This window comes from Grammomys surdaster, unplaced genomic scaffold, assembly GCF_004785775.1.
Source record: "Grammomys surdaster isolate TR1022 unplaced genomic scaffold, NIH_TR_1.0 165, whole genome shotgun sequence".
Taxonomy (NCBI): domain Eukaryota; kingdom Metazoa; phylum Chordata; class Mammalia; order Rodentia; family Muridae; genus Grammomys; species Grammomys surdaster.
This window is the reverse complement of record NW_021604613.1, coordinates 8,181,223-8,207,462: the sequence shown is the minus strand read 5'-3', so window position 1 is coordinate 8,207,462 and position 26,240 is coordinate 8,181,223. Positions and strand designations below refer to the sequence as shown.

General features: G+C 41.5%; 1 protein-coding gene across 1 annotated transcript in view; it reads left to right on the top strand.

Moving 5' to 3' along the window:
- Hecw2 (HECT, C2 and WW domain containing E3 ubiquitin protein ligase 2) overlaps nt 1-26,240 on the top strand; it is a 203,930-nt gene that overhangs the window by 94,880 nt on the left and 82,810 nt on the right. The window contains exons 9-13 of the mRNA XM_028765597.1: nt 108-203; nt 5,165-5,315; nt 5,975-6,078; nt 6,525-6,649; nt 14,971-15,156. Of these exons, the coding sequence (XP_028621430.1) occupies nt 108-203; nt 5,165-5,315; nt 5,975-6,078; nt 6,525-6,649; nt 14,971-15,156 (662 nt within the window). The remainder of the gene's footprint in view (nt 1-107; nt 204-5,164; nt 5,316-5,974; nt 6,079-6,524; nt 6,650-14,970; nt 15,157-26,240) is intronic.

Sequence of the window (26,240 nt, the reverse complement as noted above, 5' to 3'; positions counted from 1 at the left end):
AGAGAGAGAGAGAGAGAGAGAGAGAGAGAGAGAGAGAGAGAGAGAGAGATTAATTTTGATGCAAAAGGAAAAGCAATACCTGGGTAACTTTCTACCTTTTACCCTAGGTTCTCAAAGCAATGGCCACCAGCCCTTGAGATCACTACCTTCAGTACGTCAGGACGTCAGCCGGTACCAGAGGGTAGACGAGGCTCTCCCACCAAGTGAGCAGCTGTTAGCTAAAGGCTTACCTTACTGGCAGTGTGCAAAGGTGACAGGCAGATCTCTTCTCTGGGTCCTGGAGAAGAAGGTGTCTGGGAGATGTCACTCGACCAAGTGGCTGTAATCGGGATGCTCTGTACAGGCACTCCTCTTTGGTACTGTTGTAAATGAAAGGGCAGCTTGGATGAGCAAGCATTGTTCTGCCCATGGAGCCAATGCCATAATCCATACATTTCAGGCATCAGTTGCATAAGAAAACTTTTTAAAATTATGCTTTACAGCAGCATGATTTCATTCAGTGACTAGGCAAGATGGGGCAGGTTTTCTTAGAAAAACCACACCCTGCAATGTACTAGCTTTTATCTCTTCCATCATTTTAAATTATTAAATACAGGGTCTTATCCCCTCAGGGATATACAGGACATGCTATTAATTTCAGAAATTAGCCTACAGAATTTTGGGAGCTATAACCACTGTTTGAGGATTTAAAGGGTGTGTTAATGTTTTACTTTTAGAAGATGCTGAGTGCTTTAATAGACAGTTGAGGATCAGGGGTGTGGGGGAAATGGTTCTGAACCTAAATAAGTGATACTCTTCACTCCTAATTAGCACAAAATATGAAGTCTGCTTAAGTTTCTGGGGTCCCTGACAGTGAGATGCTGAGAGCAGCTCACTTTGTTGACTGAGCATGCAGCACTGTAGATGCGGTGCTGTGCTGGAGGGAGACCTCCTGGTTTGTTGTTTGTCCTATTTCCTCACTGTCTTCTCCACTCTCGGCTCTCCTGTCTTGTCATGTATGAGGATGAGAAAAAGATGGGACCTTCGTATTCGTCAAATAATGGGATGTAAAGAGAAGTGCAGGCCTTTCTAGTACTGAAATCCCAAGTGGTGACTTTTGGAGGGAGCTGCCAGGAGCGCTGAATGCCATCAGTGTAGTTAAAGTAACTGGCTCGATCCTTCTGAAATCTGTTGTTCATGGATCCCTCCCTTTTTTTATACATTCGGATAAAAAAATTGAATACTGTATTCTTTGGGCATATTTTGGTATAACTGGACCAGAATGGATTGGGAACGTCAGAAGAGAGTTCTAGAAGAGCTTTGTATGTGAATGTAGCTCAACCATAGAGTTTCTGGGCGTTGAAGAAGGGAGCATAGCATTGCATGACTGTGTTGATAGCAAGCACCCTCCTAGTCATGCTCAGTTACTCCAGTACTTGTTGGATGTAATTTTGATCTAGAAATTACAGTTTTAAAAGATAAGCGGTGTTTTCTTCTGAAATCAGGATCCCTATTTATGGTATTTCAGTGTCCTTGTTTAACATGGCGATAAACCCACAGAGTAAAAGTGACTTTGTCATATCCCTTTTTTAGTGAGGGACCTGTGCATGTGGGAAGAATTTTCTGTTCAGTCATTCACAGTACTGTCCTCACTCACTGAGATGGGCTTACATAGCACTGATTATTAACTGAGAGGCCAGAGAAGTCCAGGGCCCAGTTTGAAGGAAGTGAGGAAGGTTAGTGAAAAGAGCAGATTGGTCATCGGCATTCCTTCCCTGTGCCCACTTCCCATACATATCAAAAAAGTAAGGCCTTTCCTGCCTCTGAACCCTATCTAGGGACCAGTGCTGTGACAGTGGCCTTGGGATAGTTTTACCATCACTGTGAGTGTGTCTTACAGAGCATCTTTTAAATGGACTGTATTGATATTTAATGCACATGGAATCTAAGAGACCGGATTTCAGGCCGTGCCTGTGGGGAGAAGCTTAGTCTCCTATGAACTCGAGAACTCCTGTTTGTTCCATGGGTTTGGTTGGCACATTAGCTATTGTGTAAGTTCCTATTCATTTCTGTCAGTGTTTCTCAGCTTTCTGTGTGTCTAGGAATGATGGGAGAAGGTTGGTAGAATTGGAAATAACTGAGTCCTGGGATCTGAAGACCTGGGTGTGTCTTAGGAATCAGCTTTTCTATGAAGATTCTCAGACCAAGTCTGGCATCTGACAGACCCTTTCCCTTCCAAACCCCCCCCCCCCACACACACACAGGTACCTTGGGACACAGAGCCAGCAGGTAGTTTTCCAACCTCATTATTGCCATGTATTTGTCTATGTAGGGAAATGTTATGTGGAACACCAGTGTCCAGTGTCCGTTTAGAACTAACGTGAGGGTACAGAGCAGTTCTGGAGACCCACCCTAAGTGCGCAAGGCTTAACTTGTAGCCTAGTCTATAAGGCGCATGGATGACACTAAGATGTTGCTAGATCCTTTCTGAACCCGATGTAATAAAACTGGCATTGTTTTATAGATGTGTTGACTTTTAGAAGTAGAGGAAACCTTAAAAAACTGGGTCTGTCCTCTAGTTTTCTACTGAAATGGTGATGCATTGAGACATAGTAGCTTCCTGAAGGTCTCACAGCAAAACTGTCACTAAGCTAGAAACTAGATCTTGTATCATCCAGGGTTATGTGCTGAGACCCATCCCAGCGTATTATTCTCTGTCGTTTTCCATCCTGATGGTGTTCACTTTATGTTACACCGTGGCAGGAGAAGAAAGTAAGGATCCAGATCCTGCCTGCTAACTCTGCCCCTTAATAGTTAGTGGCATGCATCTGAGAGGAACTATGATGGTGTGAAGTGAGTGGTCCTATGCATTCTTATATGAAGAACAAATCAGGTCCAGCAGAAAGACATTCAAGAGGTTATACCTTCCAGAGTAACCATGGTCTTGGTGATGGTAGTGAATCATCCTACCAGCAGTGACCACTCAGGACAGAAGAATGCCAAGGATATAACAGCCTTTCTGAATCCAGTGCCAAACACCCACTTGAAGTCAGCAGTATTGCGGAGATGTGCTATCTGATATGAATAGCCTTCGAAGTACATTCACTATCCTGGATTCTTAGAGAGCAAATCTGTGGTTCTGGCATCTTATTCTTCCTATTGTACATAAAAAAAAATGTCTTTAATGAATGATTAGTTAGGGTTATTTCTGGGCTTTGTGGAAAGCAAATAAAAGGATTATTGCTTTTTATAGAATTATATCACTTAAAATAATTTGTTCTCTTATTACATGGTTTGCAAAAGACACAATGGTAACTATATTTGGGGGATCCTTCTTCTAAATCTCTCCATTTTGCTGCCCATATAATCTGTTAAGCAGGCTGCATGCACATCTCCTTAGGTAAATCTTTACTTAGTTATTTCCGAGGAAACAACTCCATCTCTGAAGGCTTTGGGTTTTTGGACCTTTCTTTGGTCAGGGAGTGGAGAGTATGCAGCGGTTGTGTTTTCTTTCTGCTTCACGTGCCAGATCTTTAGAGCCAGTTCTTAGTAACAGCCTCAACATGGAAGCTTGGCTGGATTCTGTCTGATTCCTTTACTTGGTTTTCTCTTCTTTTTAAATCTCTGACCTATCCTGCTTTTTTTTTTTTTTTTTAAATTGAGAGCTACTATAAACAGACTTGGGGGAAACTTTGCTACCTGTTTTCATGTATTTGGCTTGACATGCTCTTTATAGGTAAATTATCACACCACTAATAAGAAAGAAATGAGGTGGAACAATTGGCTCTTGAGATATTTGGGACAAGCAAGTGTACAGGAGCCAAACAAAACTTTAGAGCAGATCAGAAGGGTTTGGAAAATGCTTACCATTGTGTGTCACACCGAGCAGGGATAAGGCCTTTCAGAAATGTCCTTTTGGTGAAGTTGTAGCTGTGCCCAAGAGTTCGGATGTATAGGCGACTTCATCGTGCCTGTCTTACCTTGGAATGTGAGTGGCATTTAGAGGCTGTTGTCTGTGTGGTTCTTTATCTCTGCTCAACTTTTCTTTCTCTGGACAGTTGTAACAATGGGCCATAGTCAGTGTAAGATGCCTCTACACCCACAGCTAAAGCAGTGGCCTTTACTGGTGGCCTTGCGCAGTGGGCCTGCAGTGCAGGCTTTGCAACCCTAAGGGTTTGGTTGAGATAGTTGTTCCATTCACTTCCCGCCCAAATACCACAGGTAGTGAGAACTATGTCTTCCTTGTGGGCTCTTGCCCAGCTCCAGAGAGTCTGTTGATGAGTTTTGTGATCATGTGGAAAATCTGAGCTAATTGTACTTCTCTGGAGAAAAGTGTTAATTAATTTTTAAATTAATGTACCCAGGGATATGAACGTAGAAAGATTTTTTTCCTGAATTAAAAAAAAAATGCTTTGTCAATTTAAACAGGGAGTGGCCGTCTGGTCACAGGAACAAGATTCTGAAGACAAGACCTGCTCCCTGATTTTACTGAACATGCAGTTGTACAGTGGTTTACAGAGACCAACACACTTACTGTGCTACTCAATATATAATTCAGTAATCTTCCAAAGCTTCATATTTATCTAAAGTTGGAGGGAAGAAATTGTCCTCGCTCTGAAAATGTCTTTCTTGCCAGGAGAGAGCAGACTGAAGTGTGTGGCTAAGGATGCTGGTTGGTTACTATGAATTGTGTGGATGGCTATCTAGCTACTTTCCTTCCAAAGCACACACATCTACCACTATTGTGTATAAACACCCATGTGGAAGTTTCTCCTAAAGTGATGAGGGAAACTACGAAGCTAAAGAAGGAAGAAAAAGATAAAATTTGGGTGAAAAATAAATACCATTTTTTTTATGTGAAACTCTGAAAAATGTGATACCAGCTACATGTACTTTTCCAAATGGCAATCACACATGGAGGGTAAGGGTGGTGAAAGAGTCTTTACATTTAGAAAGGCTTTAAAAAAAAGAATTTTGTATTATGCATGCTGCAGAGACTTAATAACTAGTAACAACAGTTTCCCAAGTGGACTGGGGAGGAAGCTAGGCTACGCAGTGAGGTATATGTTATTAGCCACAAATTATAGCGTGCGTGAGAGAGAGAAAACTTGTGTTGAACTTAATGAACCACCTTTCTGGCCCAGCTCCTCCTCCTTATCCCTCTTGGTGCCTTCCTGCTCTTTAGACTGGGAGGCACGAATTGACAGCCACGGCAGGATCTTCTACGTGGACCATGTAAACAGAACCACAACGTGGCAGCGGCCTACAGCTCCCCCTGCCCCACAGGTCCTGCAGAGATCTAACTCCATACAGCAAATGGAGCAGCTGAACCGGCGGTGAGCTCTCTCGATCCGCGTTACTTCTCTCTTCTGTGGTTGGGCTTTTACATGTACAGCATAGAAGACTTGGCTGTTTCTTCCAACTTTAATGTCCTCTCACTTAGCTAAATCTGGACTTCTCTTGAAAAAGAAAAAAAAGCATAAACATCCGTACACACTTGCCTTGTTGGGAAACTCCAGAGGAAGTCATCTTAATTTCTGTAGTCGGCCAACAGCATTGGATTTTAGTAAGGCAGACATACACATTTAGGATTTGAAGCCAAACTTCTGACCTAAGACATCTTCCCTTACAATGCAGTGTTATCCACTTCACCTGTTCAAAGCAGTCATTCTTTGTCAAAAATTGATTGCTGTAGAACATAAACCTGCTCTTTCCTTCATTATAGATGAGTTTTTGTTTTGTTTTGTTTTGTTTTGTTTTGGGGTTTTTTTGTTTGTTTTGGTTAAGGGACTCGGTTCTAAGTTTTATTAGGTTGTTGGGAAAATTATAAATGGTGAGGAGTGGAGCTTCAGTGCGTTGTCATTTACACAACAGGTGGCTCGGAAGGGGGAGGATGTGACCCTGGGAGGCAGCAGTTGAGGCTGGTGGTCTGGAACTTCTGGGCCCTAGGGTGGCTTCAGGAGTTCGGCAAGTAATTCCATGTTTATGCTTTTAGTTATCAGAGCATCCGCAGAACCATGACTAATGAGAGGCCTGAGGAAAATACCAGTGCTATCGATGGGGCAGGGGAGGAGGCCGACTTTCATCAAGCCAGCGCAGGTAAGAGAGAGCCTTTGGCTGTAACCCCATAAATGTAGCAGAGGAGCCAAGATTTCTAAGAAATGAGCTGTTCTTTAAGAGAATGGCACTTTCCTAAGAGCTAAAACACGAAGGTTTTAAAAAATATCAAAATTCAACACAAGTCTTAAACACTTAGCCTTTTATGAGTTCTGAGGAGAAGTATCACAAAACCAAGTAGATGATATATTATCATAGTCTCCAAATCTGTGTCAAAATGGAACAAGAGTCTGGCCATTTTTAAGAAGCTATGGAGGCATTAGCAATGTTCACAACAATTAAAAATTAGTGTCATTAAGAATTATCAGGTTCATGCATGCATTTTTTGGCAAATAAAAAAAAGTATAGTCTAGGGAGTTGAAGTCACAGCAAATGTAAGGACCGTTTGCGCTGTTTAGTTCTGAAGCCTTTATGATCTGTCTGCTTAGACTTCCGTCGGGAGAACGTCCTGCCCCACTCTACCTCCAGATCCAGGCTCACGCTGCTGTTACAGTCGCCCCCTGTGAAGTTCCTCATCAGCCCAGAGTTCTTCACCGTGCTGCATTCTAACCCTGTGAGTAGCAAATCTTGGAGAAACATTCCAGAAAAACAACAGGCCAAAGAAAATGACCCTTACTCAGGGAATAATCATAGGGGTCATCGGAGTTTTTCCTGAGTTCTTAGCATGTCCCAACCTGTTAAGTACCTTGGGTTTTAAACCACCACACCAATGTAAACTTAGTATATGTAACAGACATCCAAAAGATCAAACAAACGAAAACAAAAACCTTTGGAACTGACCAGCGTATAAGCAGCAAAAATTTATTTTCCGATGTTTTGAGTGCCATGAAGTGCAGGATCATTTCAGTTGATCTGGAGTCAGGTGATGTCCTGCTAATATCTTTCATGGATGGCACCTTACTGATGGCTACCTTCAGTTATGCTTTTAGGAGGCTCTAGTTCTACTTAGAATTATGCTTATCCACCAATGAGTTACCGTATCCTGATGAATGGTAACATTCTCACATTGATAAGTGATAATAAAGGGAAGTTAGAATGAAGGGAAAAATATCGAATGTGGCAAAACAAATTAAATATCTTAGGGAAATCAGACTAGACTAGACTAAAGGAGAAAGTAGGTGCTGGCCTGGTCTCAGTACCTGGAGATGTCTGTGCAGTGGTTTCTGTGTACCTGTTTACTGATATTTATGTATTTCTGCCTAACATTATAAGCATGTACATCTACCTAGATTAACAGGTTTATGTCCTGTGTTATGTCCTGATTTAAAGGTTTAAATAGAAACAAAAAGGACCTGGTTAGAGGGTGAGCATGAATAGTATGGTATCTATCCTCACAGCCTGTGGGAGGGCAGGCTTTTGCACGTTTGCTAACTTTTTATTAATTCCTGGATTATATACTAGGTACTGAGCCAAGTGGTAGGAACATATAGGCGACTGCATCTGTGGGTCTTGGAATCCCAGCAGTGAAAACTTACATTCCAGCGTTTTGTTGATTATACAGTAGCAAGGGTAGGGACGGTGGGTGTATATCTCCACCAGGAATGCACAGGGAAGGGGCCATAGCTGGAAATATATTTGCAAAGGGTTCTGAAGGCTGAATAGGAGCTTGCCTTAGAAACACTGCCATCAAGAGCACTCTAGATAGAAGAGACAGGGCCTGCAAAGTAAAACATTCATGACTCTCGTGATAATCACTGAAGCTGGGTGCAGTGCAGTCTGGCGCTCGGAGAGAGAGAGAGCCTGGGATACAGGGAAAGTCAGGTTTGGAGCTCCCTGAACTCAAGTGTGTGTGTAGGATGATTCTAGGGAGTAGACTTCTGAACAAGGAAGAATAGACTAACGTTTAGAATTGCCACAAGACATAAAAACTATCATGCTATGCACAGAAGGGCTTTGGGCTTAGAGTCAGATAACACAAGCTTTTATGTGTTTGTCTGTTTAATCATTCTCTTCATATTTATTAAATCCCTGTGATTTCCCTGGAATGGTCTAGACTTGGGGAGTAGAGTGGTAAGCAAGACAGGCCCAGCGAGATGGAGGCAGCAGAACAATGACTAATAAAAGAAAATTTTAATAATGTGGTATGACAGGGGTGAGGGCAGGGAGCAAGGGGGCTTGGGTGGCCAACAGGCATCTTCACGGGAGCCACATCCACACCCACACGGTTGCAAGATATCAAGGGACAGCAAAGCCTCTTTGTTAAGCAGAGTTATGCCTTGGGGACAGGAGTCTGACATGCTACAAGTAAGTTTGGAGAACCGAACATAAAAGCTGAATATAGAGTTTACAGGATCTGGGAGTAAATCTGGGCTTTGCATGAACTTTGTTCTAACTGTGTTTCTTCTGCGGGAGTGACTTGGACTTCTAAAAGTTCATTCTGGATGCTATGCAGAGAACAGGCCCTTTGGCGAGGCATAGAAGTGGCTTGTACTAGTGCGTATCGTTAGAGATTGAGCTGTGTAGAGCTCTGTGTGCTGTGTTCTGGAAGGGAGAAGAACATTGCTGCTTCTAACCATTTGGAATATGTGGAAGAAAAAGGCTTCCTGTGGTTAGAGCTCACTTGGTCTGCCCAGATCCCTGGGTTCCAACCCAGGTGAACTAAATATGTTGTATTACTGTAACTAACCCCAGGGAGAGGTAGAAGCAATCAGAGGATCACAAGTTCAAGGTCATCTTTGGCTTCCTAGCAAGCAGAAGCCAGCCCGAGTTACGTGAGACTATGGAATGGGGAGGAGGCTACCTGCATTCATGTATGTGTATCTGTGTATTTTTTTAAAAAATAAATTTGTCTATTAGAGGAATTATCATACATGCTTTACGAATAACAGTAAGAAGATGTTACTGATTTTGGCCGCCCTTATTAATGTACAAGTGTATTGGAATGGGAGTGCTTTGTGTTGATAAGTAAGATAGCAGTAAAACAGGAAAGCTGGACCCCCGGACTCCTGCCACCGAGGTCATTGCCTTTTCAGTTGTGCCAGGAAATACATTTCTTCACTTTGTATCTGTGAGCTGTCCCTGATGTAACAGCTCCATTTGATGTGAGGCTTTGTTAGCATGTCATCTCTATCAGGGTCTTTGGTCTACAAAACTTTCTCTGTAAAGGGGCAGAGTATAAACATTTTAAGACAAGGACAATATGTAGACCTGTATGCCAGGAGGGCTTTAGTGATATCTTGTTTGTGGTCAGACAGTTGGCCCATCGTCTGGACAGGTCACAAAACAAGGAATCAAGCCCTGGTTTTCATTTACCATTTTCTGCAGTGTGAATTCTTCCCAACCACCCACTGAGTTAGACTACTGGTGCCATCACTAAGTGGGGCTTCCGACTTCTCTGCCTTGGCTGTCAGCTGCAAGCTCCTGCCCTGCAGTATCATTAACCAATTGATGAACTGTGGTTCAAAGCTGTGGTTTTTAAACTGGATTTTTTTTCAGATAAATGCAAATTGTTGGTTCCTTACAGGCTCTGGTCTAACAGGGCTGCAGTGAGTCTCAGGAATCTGTGTGGTCCTTTAAGTAAACATGGCCTAGCTGCATTCCTGAAAGCTGAGGCCTATAAGCCCTGGACATTGGCATACAGCAGCTCAACTCAGGCTTTCTTGCACACTCTCTCTTCATGAGATGCTAGCTTTCTCTGTTCTACACTTGAGTGTGATTTTAAAATTCCTTTCTCTGGATAGCGCATCTGTAGTTAAAAACATTCTTCTCTAAAGATTTTACTTTTCTTCCTCTTCTTCCTTCTACCCAAACTGTATTCATTACTGGCTAAAAAGATGCATGTCTATAAAATTTAAATTCTGTAAGTAAGGAAGTCTTATTTTATGACTTATATTTGACACAAATTAAAGTTTCTGGAATTTTCGTTAAGGTCTTAGGTATGGATGTATAGGCATAATCTTTTTACAGACACGGTTTTTTTTTTTTTCTTATTTGGAGAGTAACAAATATTATAAAGTAAACCTTCTTGAATTTTTAACTTACTTTTTATTTTCTTAGTTTTTAATTGAATTCTTTGTGGTGTACAGCTGTTTCAGTAAATCCTTATTTATGTTATTGTAAATATTCAACATTGAAAATAAGTGTTGAGATTTGGAACTCTTCTTGTTTATTAAAACAGTTTGGAGAACTAAGCTGTGTGAAAGGTCAGCATAGATCACATAGCATCAATTTACATGATCCATGCTGATAAGAGCAAACATAAACAGGCATACAGTTGCCATAACAATGAAGAAAACTGAGAGGTTTCGATGCTTCTCATTTGTGTTGTGGTAACTTTCACACAGATTCTACTGCCCTCTTCTGGTGGAGATCAAAATTGTCCCTAAACTAACTCAAGATTTTGTTACTCATGTGCCCGATCCTGTATTTGTCTAACTTACATGATACATAAGTTCACTTAATTATACGTAGCAGAATGATATCTTCAACATACACACTAAAATTATTACCCTGATTCTTAGTGATCTTTAGAAATGCATTCATTCACTTGTTAAATTCCTTAGATCTTAATAAAGAAAAGTTGTTTTAAAGTTTACAAACATCATCTTAAACATACTCTTAAACATCAAGAGTTACTGCTGTCCCACAGTAGATGAACTGACAGTTTACAGGGGTTTCTGCTAATGTGAGTTCTCTTCTGTGTTATTGTGAAACACTATTTAAAACTTGGTGAAACAATTTAAAATGAAATGATCTAAAATCAAATTAAGTAAAAATAGTATTAATGCAGGTTGTAGCATATGGGACTATTTCCATATACTAACTGGCCTATTCTGGAACCAGTATTTCTTGCTTTTGTTATTAGTAAGTTTTGTTTAGTGAGTGATAAACAACATCACTGACTTGCTCCTTAGGAACACAAGAGGCATTTGCTAGCAAGTCAGTGAGGTTATTTTCCAAATCTAAATTCAGATTACCTATGCTTGATGAAAATTTTCTGAGTGGAAGATGTTGTTCAGGAGTGGTGTATTTAGTGGCAGTTTTTAAATTGGTGGAAGTAGATGAAATTAGACCCAGCAATCCAGGAGCTTCAGCCACCACATCATGAAAGAAGAACGTCAACATCAGTTAATCAAGGTTCAGATTGTCACCTACAGTTGCATTGTGGTTGATTACTAAGAACTGAGTGTTTCATATTTTGCAAACAACCAAAGAAGCATTCCCTTTAACTTAGTTTCAATATTTTTCACTTCTAAAGCCTCAAACACTAGCCAAAGATGAGCCATTTCAGCTCTAACGGGATTAGTTTTAGCAAAATTGTGCTAATGAAGTCCTTCATTCAGCCACTGAGTCCTGATTTCTTATTGGGAAGTGGGCAGCATAGAAGCAAGAGGCTGGGAAAGGCAGTCTTGGAGTACAAAGGAAATGCTAAAAGGGGTGTTTCTTCCCATGAAAGGAAACCAAAACTTTCTGTTGGTCGGACACCATTTAAAGGTGCCTCATCTCCTGTTAACATTTGCCTGCTCAGTTAACCACAGTGGAGTCCACATCCAGATTCCCAGTGAGATCGTTTGCCATGAAATAACACGCAGCATTGACTGTGTTCTAACCTACTGTTTTGAATGAGAAATTCTTTTACCTAACTAGAACCACTGACCCCCAGAGGGGAAATGAAGAGCCCTCTTTTCTCTTAACACTGGGCCTTGCAAAAGACACCCTCCACTAAGACCTACTAGGTCAGTCTGAGCCCACCCGCTGAGTGTTTCTTCACTGGATCAAGCCAGCTGTGCTGGCTTTGCCAGTTTGTTCTAGCATGTTCTTCACCCTGTGACTTTTGTTATTCTCATTATAATGGACCATCCTCCTGCTTTTGAGTGTTCAGGTCTGTGTCCTCAGGGTTTCACACAGGCAGAACTTAGCACATAGTTAATGACAGGTTATGAGACCCCTCAGTTAATAGAAAGTGGGCTGCCAGCCCACAAGCATCAAAGGCTGAAAGTAGAAGATAGTTTTACTATTATATTTCTCTGTTCTAACATAGCTAGATTGATAGAAACCCCCTCATACAGTCTTTTAATTACATATATCATGTATTTCACAATGGCCTTTATGTCTTCAAAGCAATTTCATATTCGTAATTCTACTGGTTTTGAGTCTTACTGTGTTATGAAAAAGATTAGAAGATATTTTACTCCTTCTCATAGTTGATCAAATTGAGGCAAATTGAGATTGTTTTTGTTGCTGCAGCTGTGGCAGTATAATTTTATGTAAACTGGAATACAAATATGCTTTAAACTTTTATCTCTAACTCTATATACCTATATACTCATTATACACTATATATGTATGTACACACAGCAGTGTATGTGTTACATGTTTACATATATGTTTGTTCAAAAATGCTTTATTTATGAAAATGTAGTTGCCTAGGAAGGTGTTTTCTTTAGACTCTGACAGTCATGTGAATGTTTTTTTTCATAGACGTGAAAAGACTGTGAATCTAATGGTTGTTTACTACTTACTAATGAGGAAAAAAAATACTTCTTACACTTAATTTACTTTGATAGATGTTTTTTCCAAGATCAGTCAAACCTGGCACTGTGTTATGTGTCTCACTGAGTGGGGAGGAGGAAGATAAAAGGATATAATTAATTATAAGACCCAGGTAAGATTCCCACGCCTAAGGAGCTGTCCATTCAAAGGGAATCACACCAAGCCCAAGGCTGGGATGGATTCCTGACCCTACCTGCCATGTCCTGCTCTACTAACATTCTTCTGCCTCTCCTCAGTAGGCAGGAGGAATGTGCCTGGTGCTCTAGATTAGGACTCCCTGTGCCCTGTCACTTGGCACACCTACTTAGAACAATGGCCCGAGAATGGTCTCTTCAACACAATCCTTATGCAATAGCTTGTTCACTGAGAGCCTTGTTAGAGAGCGCAGCTTGAAAGCTCTTTGTCATAGCCACACAGACTGGTATGGTCATTGGCATTGAAGCTTGCCTTGGTCATGTGCAAACCTGAGGGCAGAGCCATTGCAGGAAGCATGAGCCTGCTGGTGGCAGTGTAAACTTCAAGTCAAGGGTAAGCACAGGAGAAAGTATTAGCTAGTCCAGATTTCTCTCTGGCAACCTCCAAATAATTTTGTTTGTCCTCCCTGTTTTCATGATATCGTTTTCCAATGTTCTTGCGCCCCCTGAGCCCCTGCCTTCTTTGCAGTACAAAGGCTCTGGACCTCACAACTGCTTCCAGCCATCAAAAACAATCCTTCTTTAGACTAGAGGGCTGAAATACTTAAAAGTATTTGAGACTCCAGTTTAAGAAGCTAAGGTTGGAGATGGTTCACTATAGCTAATCACACTCCCTCCCTCTCCCTCCCTCCCTGCTTCCCTTCATTTTACCTCCCTCTTTACTTCCCTCTCTCCTTCCCTCCATTTTCTCTCCTTCTATGTATTTTGATAGGGAAAATATTTTAGATACAAAGCAAAAACTATCTATGATAAGGAGCTAATGAGAACACTTTTTGTTGCACACGAAGAAGGCACTGACACATGCCAGTGACTTAAGCTAACAAAGAGTTATTTCTCTTTCCAGATCAGGTTATAGGGTTCTCTGGATCCCAACACACTCACAAGCCAGGCTTGAGAGTTCCCACTTTCTGTGCTTTCTACACCAGAGGGAAGAAAGCTCCATAAGGGTTCCCAATGGCTCATAAATTCTGTGAGCTACATGTGACTACATTGAGGGTCCCTGGAGAGAGGGCTGTCACATGTATTCATCTTTTGAATAATGCTGGACACAATGTAGACGGTAGATGGTTATTACATTGACACAATTTCCAGGTACTCTGATGTCTTTGGAAGTTGCTTTGGACTGTCTTAGACTGGAAGAAATTACAAAGCCCATGAAGAAAAGTTCAAAGACCCCCCTCCCCGACTCAATTATTCCTAGTACCTCTGAGACGCTGAAGATAAAGGGACCTGGAAGCCCTTTCAATCTGTCTGTGGAGAATAGAATTTCAGGGTGGATAATTTCTAGCCTAGTCAATTTCCTAGATATCATAATCTTCCTACTGATTCAAGAGCACAGGTCCCATAGAGGTGTTCTCTTTCTGCTGCCTAGCACATGTATTAGCCCATGCATTTGTTGAATAACCAGCATGTGGGAAGTCTGTGACATAAGTAGTCTTTGTAGTCTTTGATAATGAGTTGAAAATGCAGTCTTTATGACATGACAGTCTTTTTTTTTTGTTTTGTTCGTTGTGATAGAGTGGTATTTTAATAAATGTAGCTGAGTGTGTATCGGCAAGTGGGGGGGGCACCAAAACAAAACAATGGGGTATGGTCTCTAAGCTGTTCTAACTATGCTCCCCTTCCCTGAGTGTCTGCCCCCCTTCCAGGGGTCTTGAAATGAATATCTCTGCTGTAGTCTTCATGGACATGACTGACAGTGTGAGCAACTCACCTGGGTAGTGTGTATGCTTCTGAAGTTCAAATAGAGAGCAAGCATTTTCCATACAGCTTGGACCTTAACTCTAGGCTTCTAGACTGTTTGACTGTCTGAGCCAGTGACCTGGTCAAAACTTTGAGGAAGAACAAGCTATTGGGGTTCACTGTCATGTGGTATGTTTAGTCCCACTGTCACATACTTGTGATTGTGTGCTTTGCTGAAACCAATGCTGAGGCTAATATCTCATGTGAAAGGAATATCCCAACATGCCTGTTCTTTAGAAAGCTAGAAACCAATAGTGGAAAGGGCCTCATTTCCTACAGTTTCTGCATGTTCACGATGCTTCTGGATACTTATGGGTCTGGAGTTATGCTGAAGCCTCTGTATATGTTTCACATCCTGTGAGAGGACTGATATATCTCACACAGTAATCACCATGCTGTGGTGTACATAGGCAGGCTAACAGTCATTCTCTGTTCTTTCCTCCAGAGTGCCTACCGCATGTTTACAAACAACACGTGTTTGAAGCACATGATCACCAAAGTCCGGCGGGACACCCACCACTTTGAACGCTATCAGCATAACAGGGACCTCGTGGGATTCCTCAACATGTTTGCTAACAAACAGCTGGAACTACCGAGGGGCTGGGAGATGAAACATGATCATCAGGGCAAGGTAATCTGAGGGAGCCACCCTAGTGAGCTGCACATAGTGTGACAGTGGCTGCTCTTCTCCAGTGAGGGCAAACATTCTATCTCCTTGTTCAGTACAAACCTGCACAGCCAACTTGTTACTATAATCCTATAGTAAATATAATCCTATAGCGTATATGTGTGTGTGTGTGTGTATATGTGTGTATGTGTGTATGTGTGTATGTGTGTATGTGTGTATGTGTGTATAGAGAGAGAGCAGGAGAGGGAGAGTCTTGTATGGCAGTAAGAGAAGCAGGTTTGGCAGAAGCCACATTTCCTTGGACAGTCTTCTATCTGCCCTCTCAGCATTTTCCACTGACTAGAGAAGAGAATTCGTAGGCAACACTTCTCCTGAGTGGTTATAACCTGTAGTGTAGACATGTGGATAAAAAGAAAAAAATGGTAGTTTTGTTTGGTGAGAATGATTCCTAAATCACTGAGCCATTATATAAGACATTGGTGGAGTCAGAGCCTCAGCCATGTCCAGAGTCCTGTCCTGTTTTTACCTTGAACAACTCCTTAGTTCATCATGAGAAGCACATAAAGCCTGGATAGTGACACCTGTACTTCCTATGTCGACGGCTGAACCAGAAAACCCAGTTCTAATCGGGAAGTTGTGTGTAAGTAAGTAGTCAGAATGAGAAAGTTAGTTTTGCTAGAAGGTATTCCCTAGTGAATTCTTTATTTTTACTCGACTTTTGCTTGACACCTACTGTGAGCCATAAACTGTTTAAGGTCTTCATAGATAAGCAGAGGCTTCTCACATCGTGATGAAACAGCATTGTTAGGACCACACCTTCAAGATGAAAAATCCCAAAACTCAATGGCTCAGCAACCTGCCCAACATTACCCAGACAGGCTATGGCTGAGCTGCGCTGTGCCCCAGATCATCTGCTTCCATGAGCCCTGCTCTTGACCTTGACATTATGTCTTCTAAGTTTTGTATGACCAACCTCGATTTTCTTGTCTATGTGAAATAGTGGTGTATAATGCTTGAAATGGTGGTTCTCAGCCTTCCTAATGCTGCAAGGCTTTACTATAGCTCCTCATGTTGTGGTGACCCCCAACCACAAAATTATTTTTGTTGCTACTTCATAAATGTAATTTGCTACTATAATTAATTGTAATATAAATATCTGGATTTTCCAATGGTCTTACGTGATCCCTGTGTAAGGGTCATTCAACCCCAAAGGGGACTGACTTAAAAGCAATTAAAATGACACTATATATAAAGTACATAACAATTTGAGCTATTTCTGTAAAGCCAGTCTTTATTGAGCACTTATACAAAGTAGATAAGCCATTCACTTCAGAGGCTTGGCATTCAAAGACTAGAGATAGACAAGGGGCAAATAAATACACTGTAGCAAGAGCTGAGTAACAGCGTGCTGCAAACGGAAGCAGAGGACAGGGTCCATGGAACGGTAGGAATGGACAGTTTTATAGAGGTAGTTGGGGAGTCTTTATGATAGATGGGCAAGCCAAAAGGACCCGAGGTGTGAGCTTCACAGGGGAAGAGCATCCAAGGCAGAGGGAACATGTAAAGTGTGCAGTCGATGCTGCTTCCCGCAGAGTGCCCTCAACATTATATCTCTTCTCAAACTTAGCTCCCAGCAGTCTTATCAGAGAGCCTTTTAGAGAGAGTTAAAGAAGTTGCTATCAAGGCATTTATTTTAATGAAGGAAGAACTCAAAGACTCCTTACATTACAGACTTGACTTTTCTACAGGGCTGTTTAACAAATCTCTTATCCCAAACAAGAGTTGAGAAGTGGCAAGCATGAATTTAGAGGAGACAAAGGGAATGGCTCTGTGGTGATGTCCCTGGATCACAGGTTAAATGGCAGTGAGTCAAAATCATAACAGTGTGACTTCCAAGACTCTGAAGACAGAAGCAAGGGGACATCACCAGGGAGGATGAGCCATGATGCAGTTGAGTCTGCTTCAGTAGATTCAAAAGGTGCTCAGCCACCACTTAGACTAAGACTCCATAATTTACGCCGGGCGTTATGGTTCATACCTCTAATCTCCCTGCTTGACAGGCCAAACAGGATTGGCATGAGTTAGAGGCCAACCTGGGCTATGTGGTGAGTTCAGGACAAGCCTGGGATACATAGCAAGATCCTGTCTCAAAAACAAAACGCCACATTTAATGAGTGAGAGGCTTGGGTGTACAGTGCTTTCTTCCCCTGAGTCTCACTAGTGAGCAGGTGGGCGACTATTTTCTCAAATTATTATGCTGATAGCAAGGACTTGCCTGTGGAGGTCCTCATCTGCCTGTGATACAGTTATTAATGTGTCCTAGGTTCCTTATCAGATCCCCTTTGAGGTCTCTTATTTATGTCTGGATCACTCTCCTATCCCAGTGCACTTGTGAAGAAGTTTCTCAAAAGGAGTGAATGGATGAGTGAATGAATGGATGGATGGATGACTGAGTGAATGAATGAATGAATGAAACAACACCTGTGGCTTCCTGCAATCATCTTTAATTTGCAATTAAACAAGAAACTCCCAGGCTCTCTCTCTCTGCCCACTCTTCTGCTTTCTCACTAGATATAGCTCTTTCTATTGGCCCCATCTTTTTTTCCCTTTATTTTTTATTTTATGTGTATGGTTACTTTGCCTGCCCTTATCTCTGTGCCCTTGTTCATGAAGTGCCCTTAAAAGCCAGAAGAGGGCATTCAGTCTCCTGGGATTGTAGTTATAGAGCTTCCATGTGGGTGTTGGGAATCGAACCAGGGTCCTCTGGAAGAGTAGCCATTGAGCTATCTCAGTCCCTTCTTCTGAGCTCTTTTAATTCATTCATAGCTTGTCATGGATTGCTTACATTATATATGTATGATGTGCTTTAGGTATCTAATTTTGGAAAAGGTTGTATATGTGTGTTTGTGAGGGGGGGGAGAAATTGGGAACATAGATCCAGTTTGTTATGGGATTAATAAGGTGAAAACCATTTGTTAAGTCATACAGATGAAGAGAATGGTATAGCATATTCACATAAGATTAAGAGGGCTAGAGGTCTTAGTGGTTAAGAGCAATGGCTGCTCTTCCAGAGGACCCTGATTCAATTCTCAGCCACCATATGGAAGTTTACAATATCCATAACCCTAGTTCCAAAGGAATCCAACACTCTCTTCTTTTCTCCTTAGACATCAGACACATACATGGTGTACATACATACATGCAGGCAAAACATTCATGTAAAGAGAGTAAAATAAACAAATCAATAGATTTATAAGGATTAATAATCAAAAGTAAGACTATCACATTAAATTTTGCAATGGGTGTAGAGAAAACATACCCCTGGGTGGGTAGAGAAGTTGGAGCCCTCAAATACTGCTGGTAGAAGTGTAGAATGATGTATCAGCTTCGAAAGTAGTCTGGGAGTTCCCAAGCAGATTAAGCAAGTAACTGATAACACACACACACACACACACACACACACACACACACACACACAAGAGAAATGAAATCTCCATGTAGACATGAATCTGAACATTCATAACTGTACTACTCATAAAAACCAGAAGTTGGAAATAAGCCAAATGTGTATTAATGAATAAATAAAATGTGATAGATTGATTCGCTGAAACATCACATGATACTACAAAGGAATGAAATCGATAACATGCCACCACACATATGACCTTTGTAAATGCTTGCTAAGGGAGAGAAAGTACTGTAAAGGTCACATATTGTGACATGCACAGAACAGGCAACCACAGAGAGACAGAAAGTAGATTACTGACTGCTTCGAGTGGTTTTAAGTAATGATAACGGGTATAGGATTTCATTCTGGAGAAAAATGATGCTAAACTCGGGTAGTGGTCATGAAAGCACATCTCTATGTCTATACTGAAAGAGTAGAACACATGCACTAAATGAATGAATTGCATGGTGTCTAAATCCAGGATCAGTAAAACTCGTTTTACAACGAATAGACTCAATTAAAAGGCAGAAATTCCCATTTTAGCTTTTAGAGTCTATAGATTGGGGCTTCCTTAATCTCTGAGGTGATGGTACATGGTTCTAAACTTATTTAATATTCAATTATATAGTGATCTCAGTCTGTTTTAAGTGCTTTAATAAACTATAGAGTGAATGGTTTGCATATGTCCAGGTTGGGGGAGGGGGCTGCATTCTCATAAATGGCAGAAGTTATAAGGTAGCTTTCTGGGGGCTTCTTTGAACCAGTGCTGATTCCTCTTATGAGGGTTCTCATTTCCTAATCACCTCCCAAAGACCCTGTTTCCCAAGGCTCTCCCTTCTTGGAAGTGCAGATGGGGTGTGAGAGGGCACACAGAAACTACTGTGTTCATCCTTGTCTTTTCTCATGTCTTTTGGAGAAGTCTCTTGTTAAAATTTTACTACATTTGTTTTAGTCCTGCTTTGTTGCTATTTCCTTAGTTACTTTAATTCTGTAACCTTGAAGCTGACAATCCAGGTTTAGTTTTATAAACAATCATCCAAGAATATGTGATCAACATCTGTATACATCTGCTGAATTTAGGATCCAGGGTTTTTTTCCTAACACACAGATACATCTATGTTCTCCCTATACCCTGCTCTCTGGGCAGTTAGGGATCTGTGTAGCAGTGCTGACGGTTAGATAGCACAGCTCACAGCTCATTCAGCATTAGACTTGTTAAGTTTCAGAAAATAAAATCATGTCTGTGTTCATAAGCCTTTAGAAGTTATTTCCCTTGGGGAAAGCAGTGATAGGACATACACAGACATCTGCAAGATGAACTGGTGGCTATTGCACATGGACCCCAGAGCAGGATGGGTGCGGCCACCCTGATCCTGCTCCCCCATGAACCAGGTAGTGCTCTGGACAGAGCAGGGATCTCAATACAATGTATGTAAACAGATGGATAAATTTGGGATTTTATGAAAACAAAGATGTTTTACTCATGAATGAGGCCTTACTTGATCAGTGGGTGCTCTGTGAATGCCAAAGAGCGTGGTGGACTTAACATCAGTGCCTTGTTCTTTCTTCATAAGGACCTTCCGTCTCCCTCTACCATGGTGGCCCTTGGAATGGCCTTTCACAGGAGGGTCTGTTCTTGTTTTGTTTTGGATTATGTGTGCTGTTCTTGGCCACTGCAGCACAGTCTGCCCTGGAATGTTTGCTTCTGCCTGAAACCCCAAAGTGTTCCCTTTTTCTTTATCAGGGCGGCTTCCCTTGTGGAGTCTCTTGCCCTCTTAGAAATCAGTGGCTTCTTACTCTGGTGCCTGCGTGTTCCCTATCAACCTTGCTTGTTAAATCAGGTTTTAAAAACTATTCTTCAATTGCAAGTAGCTTTGAACTTAAGTCAGATGCATAGGATGGCACAGAATGGTGGGCTTCAGAATAAGGGAATCAGACATGCCTCCTCTAGGTACTGCCATTTAATCCTGATCCCCTACTTCAGATGATTATGCATATGTGTCAGGGAGGTAAAGGTGTCACAGTGCTCATCTAGGTTCTGCAAAAGTCCAGTCTAGGGTAGCCTGCTTCTCACATGGGATACATTGGAATTTTCATAGTAAAGGGTATTTGAGCTGATGAAAATGAGTTTTAAAGTGAGACAATGGGAATTGGGAAGAAAGTTCCAATGGGAAGACACAGGATAGGAATACCCCAAGCAGATGCATCTGGTTCCCATGAAGAGCTAATGGGTAGATTTTAACTTATTCATATTAGTGTCATGAAGTCAGTGAGCCAGTTAGCTAAGGCTAACACAGAGTGCTGAAAAATAACATAGAAATGAGAAATGCATGCAGAGTTTCTTATTTCTCCTTTACATAATGGGCTTAATACTTAGCAAAAATATTTTTCTGCTTCCATTTCAGATGTTGAACATAGAATGGCTTGCTTCTTCATTGCTTTGACCTCTCAAACACAATTAATTAACTAACACACACTATTTCCCCCAAATTATTTCACCTGGGCCTAAATTGAAATACTAAGTGCCAGTGACCAGCCCAGATCCAGGTAGACTGAGGCAGGCAGAGATGGGTGGCATTGGCAGTTCTGGGGGATGGCGGGGGGGGGGAGTGGGAGGGGACTAAAGTAGCTTACTTTTGGTAGATGTTCTATTTCTTTTTTATTGGATATTTTATTTACATTTCAGATGTTATCCCCTTTCCCCATTTCCCCCCATACACCCAGAAACCCCCTATCACATTCCCCCTCCTCCTGCTTCTATGAGGATGTGCCCCCACCCACCCACCTCCCACTCTCGAATTCCCCCACACTAGGGCATCCAGCCTTCACAGCACCAAGGACCTCCTCTCCCACCTATGTCCTTACATATACAGCTGGAGCCATGGATTCCTCCCTATGTGCTCCCAGGCTGGTGGTTTAGACCCTGGGAACTCTGGTTGGTTGGTATTGTTGCTCTTCCCTTGGGACCACAAACCCTTTTATCTCCTTCAGTCTTCTAAGGCCAAAGGCCTCAGGCTTCTGGTAATTAACTTCTACTGTTAGCAGCAGGGGATTAAGGGGAAAAGAAAGAAAGGAAGGAAGGAAGGAAGAAAGAAAGGAAGAAAGGAAGAAAGGAAGAAAGAAAAGTAAGAAGCTTGGGCTGGGGAGATGGCTCAGCAGTTAAGAGCACTGACTGCTCTTCCAGAGGTCCTGAATTCAATTCCCTGCAACCACAAGGTGGCTCACAACCATCTGTAATGGCATCTGATGCCATCTTCTGGTGTGTCTGAAGACAGCTACAGTGTACTCATATAATTAAGATAAATAAATCTTTTTTTTTTTTAAGACCTAATTGTTAGGGCTCTTTTCTCTCTGGCTCAAGGGCTGCTCTTTAGCCAGGGGAGTGGCTTGGAGTTGTTTTGGATGGGGCTTAGCCCCAAATGCCACACTTTATTTCTTCTCTTTGACAGTTTATACCTTCTTAGACAAAAGTTCTTTGTATAATTATCTCCTAGATAAAATGTTACACAAAAGGGTTGTTAAAGAAGGATATTGGTAGTAAATTCAAAGTAGTGTTTTATTCTATAAGCTCATTATAAGTTCAGAGCAACAGTTTCACATGTCGTTACTTTATCAGAGTGCACAGCACCTGTGGCTTCATCCTTGGACCTGACCTAGAATGAGTATTTTTCCTTGATCACAAATGTGTTCCAGTACTATTAGCCTAGTATAATTAGCCCATGAAACGTGAAGGGTTACAGAGCTCTATTTGTAGCTTTATTCTATAGGAGGCTTGAGATTATTTGTATCAATTTAAGAGTTGTATAAAATCATTATCAGAAGTTGTGAAATCATCAATTCATCTATACAGCATTACTATATGAGAGTACATCTTCATGTTGATCTGCAGGAAATTTGCCCAATAGGATGGGCTGATGCCCAGGAATCATTAGGCTATGTAATTGTAACAGAAAAAGGCTTATCACCAGCAAGAAGCAATCCTGGAATGAAGTCTCTAAGGACCCTGCATAAATCTCAGGGATCACTCATCACAGGCCATACAAAACAATGGACCATTTCCAGAAACTTGCTGGCATGCCTTAGCCTTTCTGAGATGGCATCTGACAACTAAGAAACTTCAAAATGATGTGTCATAAACTTTGTGTTTCTTTAAAGGAAAATATAAAGCAATAATAATAATTTTTACAAAACCTCTTTCCCATAGTTCCCTCCAAAAATCATATGCTGTATTATCTCCCTGCTCATCTGAAAATCATTTCTATGTCCAAACGTTGTAACTCTGGGAGCTGTGACTTTGAGAGAGACTCTGGGAACTTTAGTATGAGAATAATGTAAACACCCAACTGTGATGACCACCATTGTCACAGTTGTCTTTGGAGGAAAAATCTGAGAACAAAATAAACATTTCCTGGTAGAAGTTACTGAATGCTGGAGATTCTTGCTTGACCAGGGGCAGCCAAACTGTAGAGTTGTATCAGTCATCCTAGGGTTGACCTTGGTTTCCATCCTGCATCAAACCTACAGTCGTTATTTACTGGGTCAGGTTCTATTCAGTGAATAAAAGACAACTTAATATGTAGAACTCTCACATGGATTCAAACAAAACAAAACAATTTTTTCAAAATATAAGCTCTACTTTGCAAAATATATGGTGGTTGTTTTATTTTATTTTTCTATATCTGTGGAGCTGAGGGTGGGACCAGGGAGACAGCTCTGTGTTTTGTTATCATGGTCCTTTCATATGTTTTTCCTGGTTTGGCAGATATTAACTGGAAATAATTTCAAGCTTCTTTAGCTTAGATTTGTTTTATTTATATGACCAAACTTGTTGCCTTTGTGGCATATCTCTTTAGTTGTTTTTCCACAAGTAACACTGTGGAACTCAAGCTATCCAGAAGGAGATGGAACACAGCTCCGAATGTATAGATAGCTCACTGTCTTAAAGGACTCCTTGCCTAATTTTTAAGTAGTAAAAGATATCAAGTCAAAAGAAAACCCACAGAGAGATAAATATGATCAAAATATTTTAAATACAGTTATAAAAATGTGGGTGACATTTGTTATTTTGTATAATTAATGTAAGTTAATAGGTTTCTGATGTTTAAAAAAACACAGATTAACAGATATAGAATGCAAGTGGTAATAAGAGTGTCTTTCTAGGGCTGTGCGTCACTTTGAGTGAGGGAACTGAACAGACTTGGATGTTGTGGATGTTGCTGAGTAAAATCTAAGTTCTTAGAATCTGAAGGAATGTCTAAGCCAGGAAAGATGAGCCTCCCTTTTCCTCTTTTTAAGTTATCCTCTGGATGTGGACTGGAATTTTCAAGTATATTATTTTCGAATTCTATAACAACGCCTCTCTTTTCTATAGAAAATGTGTTGATTTGGATAATTCCATTTTTAGTCTTCAGCAGTGATGCACTAATGATGAGAGAAAGCAAACAACAGGAGCAGGGCTGTCTGTGGAGCTGAGGGTGGGGCCAGGAGACAGCTCTGTGTTTTGTTATCATGGTCCTTTCATATGTTTCCCCTGGTTTAGCAAATATTAACTGGAAATAATTTCAAGCTTCTTTAGCTTAGATTTGTTGAGCCTGAGGTTAGTATTTCTTCATAAATACTGATGGCTTTTTCTTTGCTTAAAATAATAGAAGTTCTGTTTTGTTTTTTAAAGAAAAAGAGAATTGTGTGAAGAGAGAAATGTAGTTTGTTTGGCTAAAACGCCACTTGGCTCCAACCAACCCATATTTCTTGACTCTGACTGTGCCCTGAAGCCCTGAAAGGGGAGATGTTTTTAAATGAGATTTGGGTTTGTATATTTGCATTCCTTGTAGTTTTTCTGTTGTTCCTCTTAGTTGGCCCAGCGTTTGTGAAGCTTGGGTGGATTTCCTTAATGAAACATAGCAGTACGGAATGATGTTTAAAATGTGCTCTGTGCACAGCTAATTTGAAAAGGACTTATTTCTTCAGATGATTGCTTTTTAAATGAAGTTTCAGACAGTTGCCTGTTAGATACTCAGAAGTAATTGCAGGCTATTCAAAAGTGGTGACATTAAAGTGACCCAGATTTTTAAAAAGGGACCAGGTCAACTTCATTACTCATCTGAACTAGTTAGCATTCCCTGTGGAAAGTGATCCACTTCTCTGATATAACTGATGTGTGTCACGACAGAGCTAGCCAGCCTACAAGTTTCACGGTGATTTTAACTGCTTCCTCTGGATTTGCTCACTCATGGTAGTGCTGGAACTGAAACTCAGGCCCATTTCACTTTAAAGTCACCTACTTTTTTTCTAACAACTTGACGGTGACCTGAGTCACCCCTTTTACATCCCCTTTACAAATAAGCTAAAAAAGCAAAACACTAAGGAAACCTATCCAAGTTCACACAGAGGACCCTGAGCAGAGCCAACGCACACGCAGAGGTACTCCCGGGTGCTGTTTCCTGTTACTGCCCCAGATCTGTGGCACTGATAGCAATTTTCAAGACCTTTCCTCTCAAGTACTAGAGACTGGAAAGACATGTATAAACAGTATACACATTCCACTGGACTCTGAGACAGAATCCTTTAGGATACACACACTGCACCTCTTTCCTGCCCGTGGCCATGCCTCCAATGTGTTAGCAGTGAGAACCGGACAGGTCGTGGGGATTGTGCTGCGGGTCCAGTAGCAGTGTTTTCAGCTTGCAGCAGCAGAGACGCCCAGGGCTGTGCGGGGCTGTGAGCCTCAGCCCAGTTCAGGACTTTACTCCAGTGCTTTTCCAAAACCAGGTTAGAATGAGGTGTGAGAGAAGCCAGAGAACACAGCATGGGAGAACTGTGAAGAGGAGAGAGGGAGAAGGAGAGAGTTCTCATTGGGTTATAGAGTCAGATGAAAGGTGGGTTCAGGCCCTCACTTTGTAAGTTCCTGACTGTATGACTGAAACCTACACCTGGGACACAACAGTGTTAACAGTGACCAGTGATCGGATGTCGTTATTTATCAAGTAATGAAAATCCTTTGTGGAGATGGCGCCTTCAGCTTGGAGTTTAGAGAGGCATGCTTGCTCTACAGTGGAGCTTTCAGCGCAACCAGCTAGGATTGGCGTGCCTGTACTGTGATAGGAAAACTTAGAGAGAGTTTATTTGGGAGGGTTTATTTGTCCACACGAGGAATTTCAAAGGTGAGCAAGTTGAGTTTATTGGGAGGTTCCTGGGGTTGCAAGAGCCCCTTGTTCTTCCTATCTCCTGTTTTTCCACTTCTACCTGGCTGTTACAGTCTTACTTTAGAGAACAGGGGAGAGGGTGTGTCCCTGGTAAGCGGCTTCTGACAAGTGGTATATTCCACTTAGTCTTCACCCTCAGATACAAGGAGACTGGGAGAGTCGCTTTCACCGATTCTCTAACTTGTGGCTTTTCTTTCCACCTTTGTGCATGGACAGTAGGAGGAGGCTTTGGAATGTTTAGAAAAAGGCTTAAAATTGAAAACTATTATTCATGGTAATAACAGTAACTCTTATTTGAAATGCCATAGAAATTGTGTTTTAAAATGCATATGAGAAACTGAAGGAGGGGCTGTCTGGAGACCATTCCACCTGAGTATCCATCCCATGTGCAGTCACCAAAGGTAGACGCTGATATGGATGTCAGGAAGTGCATGCTG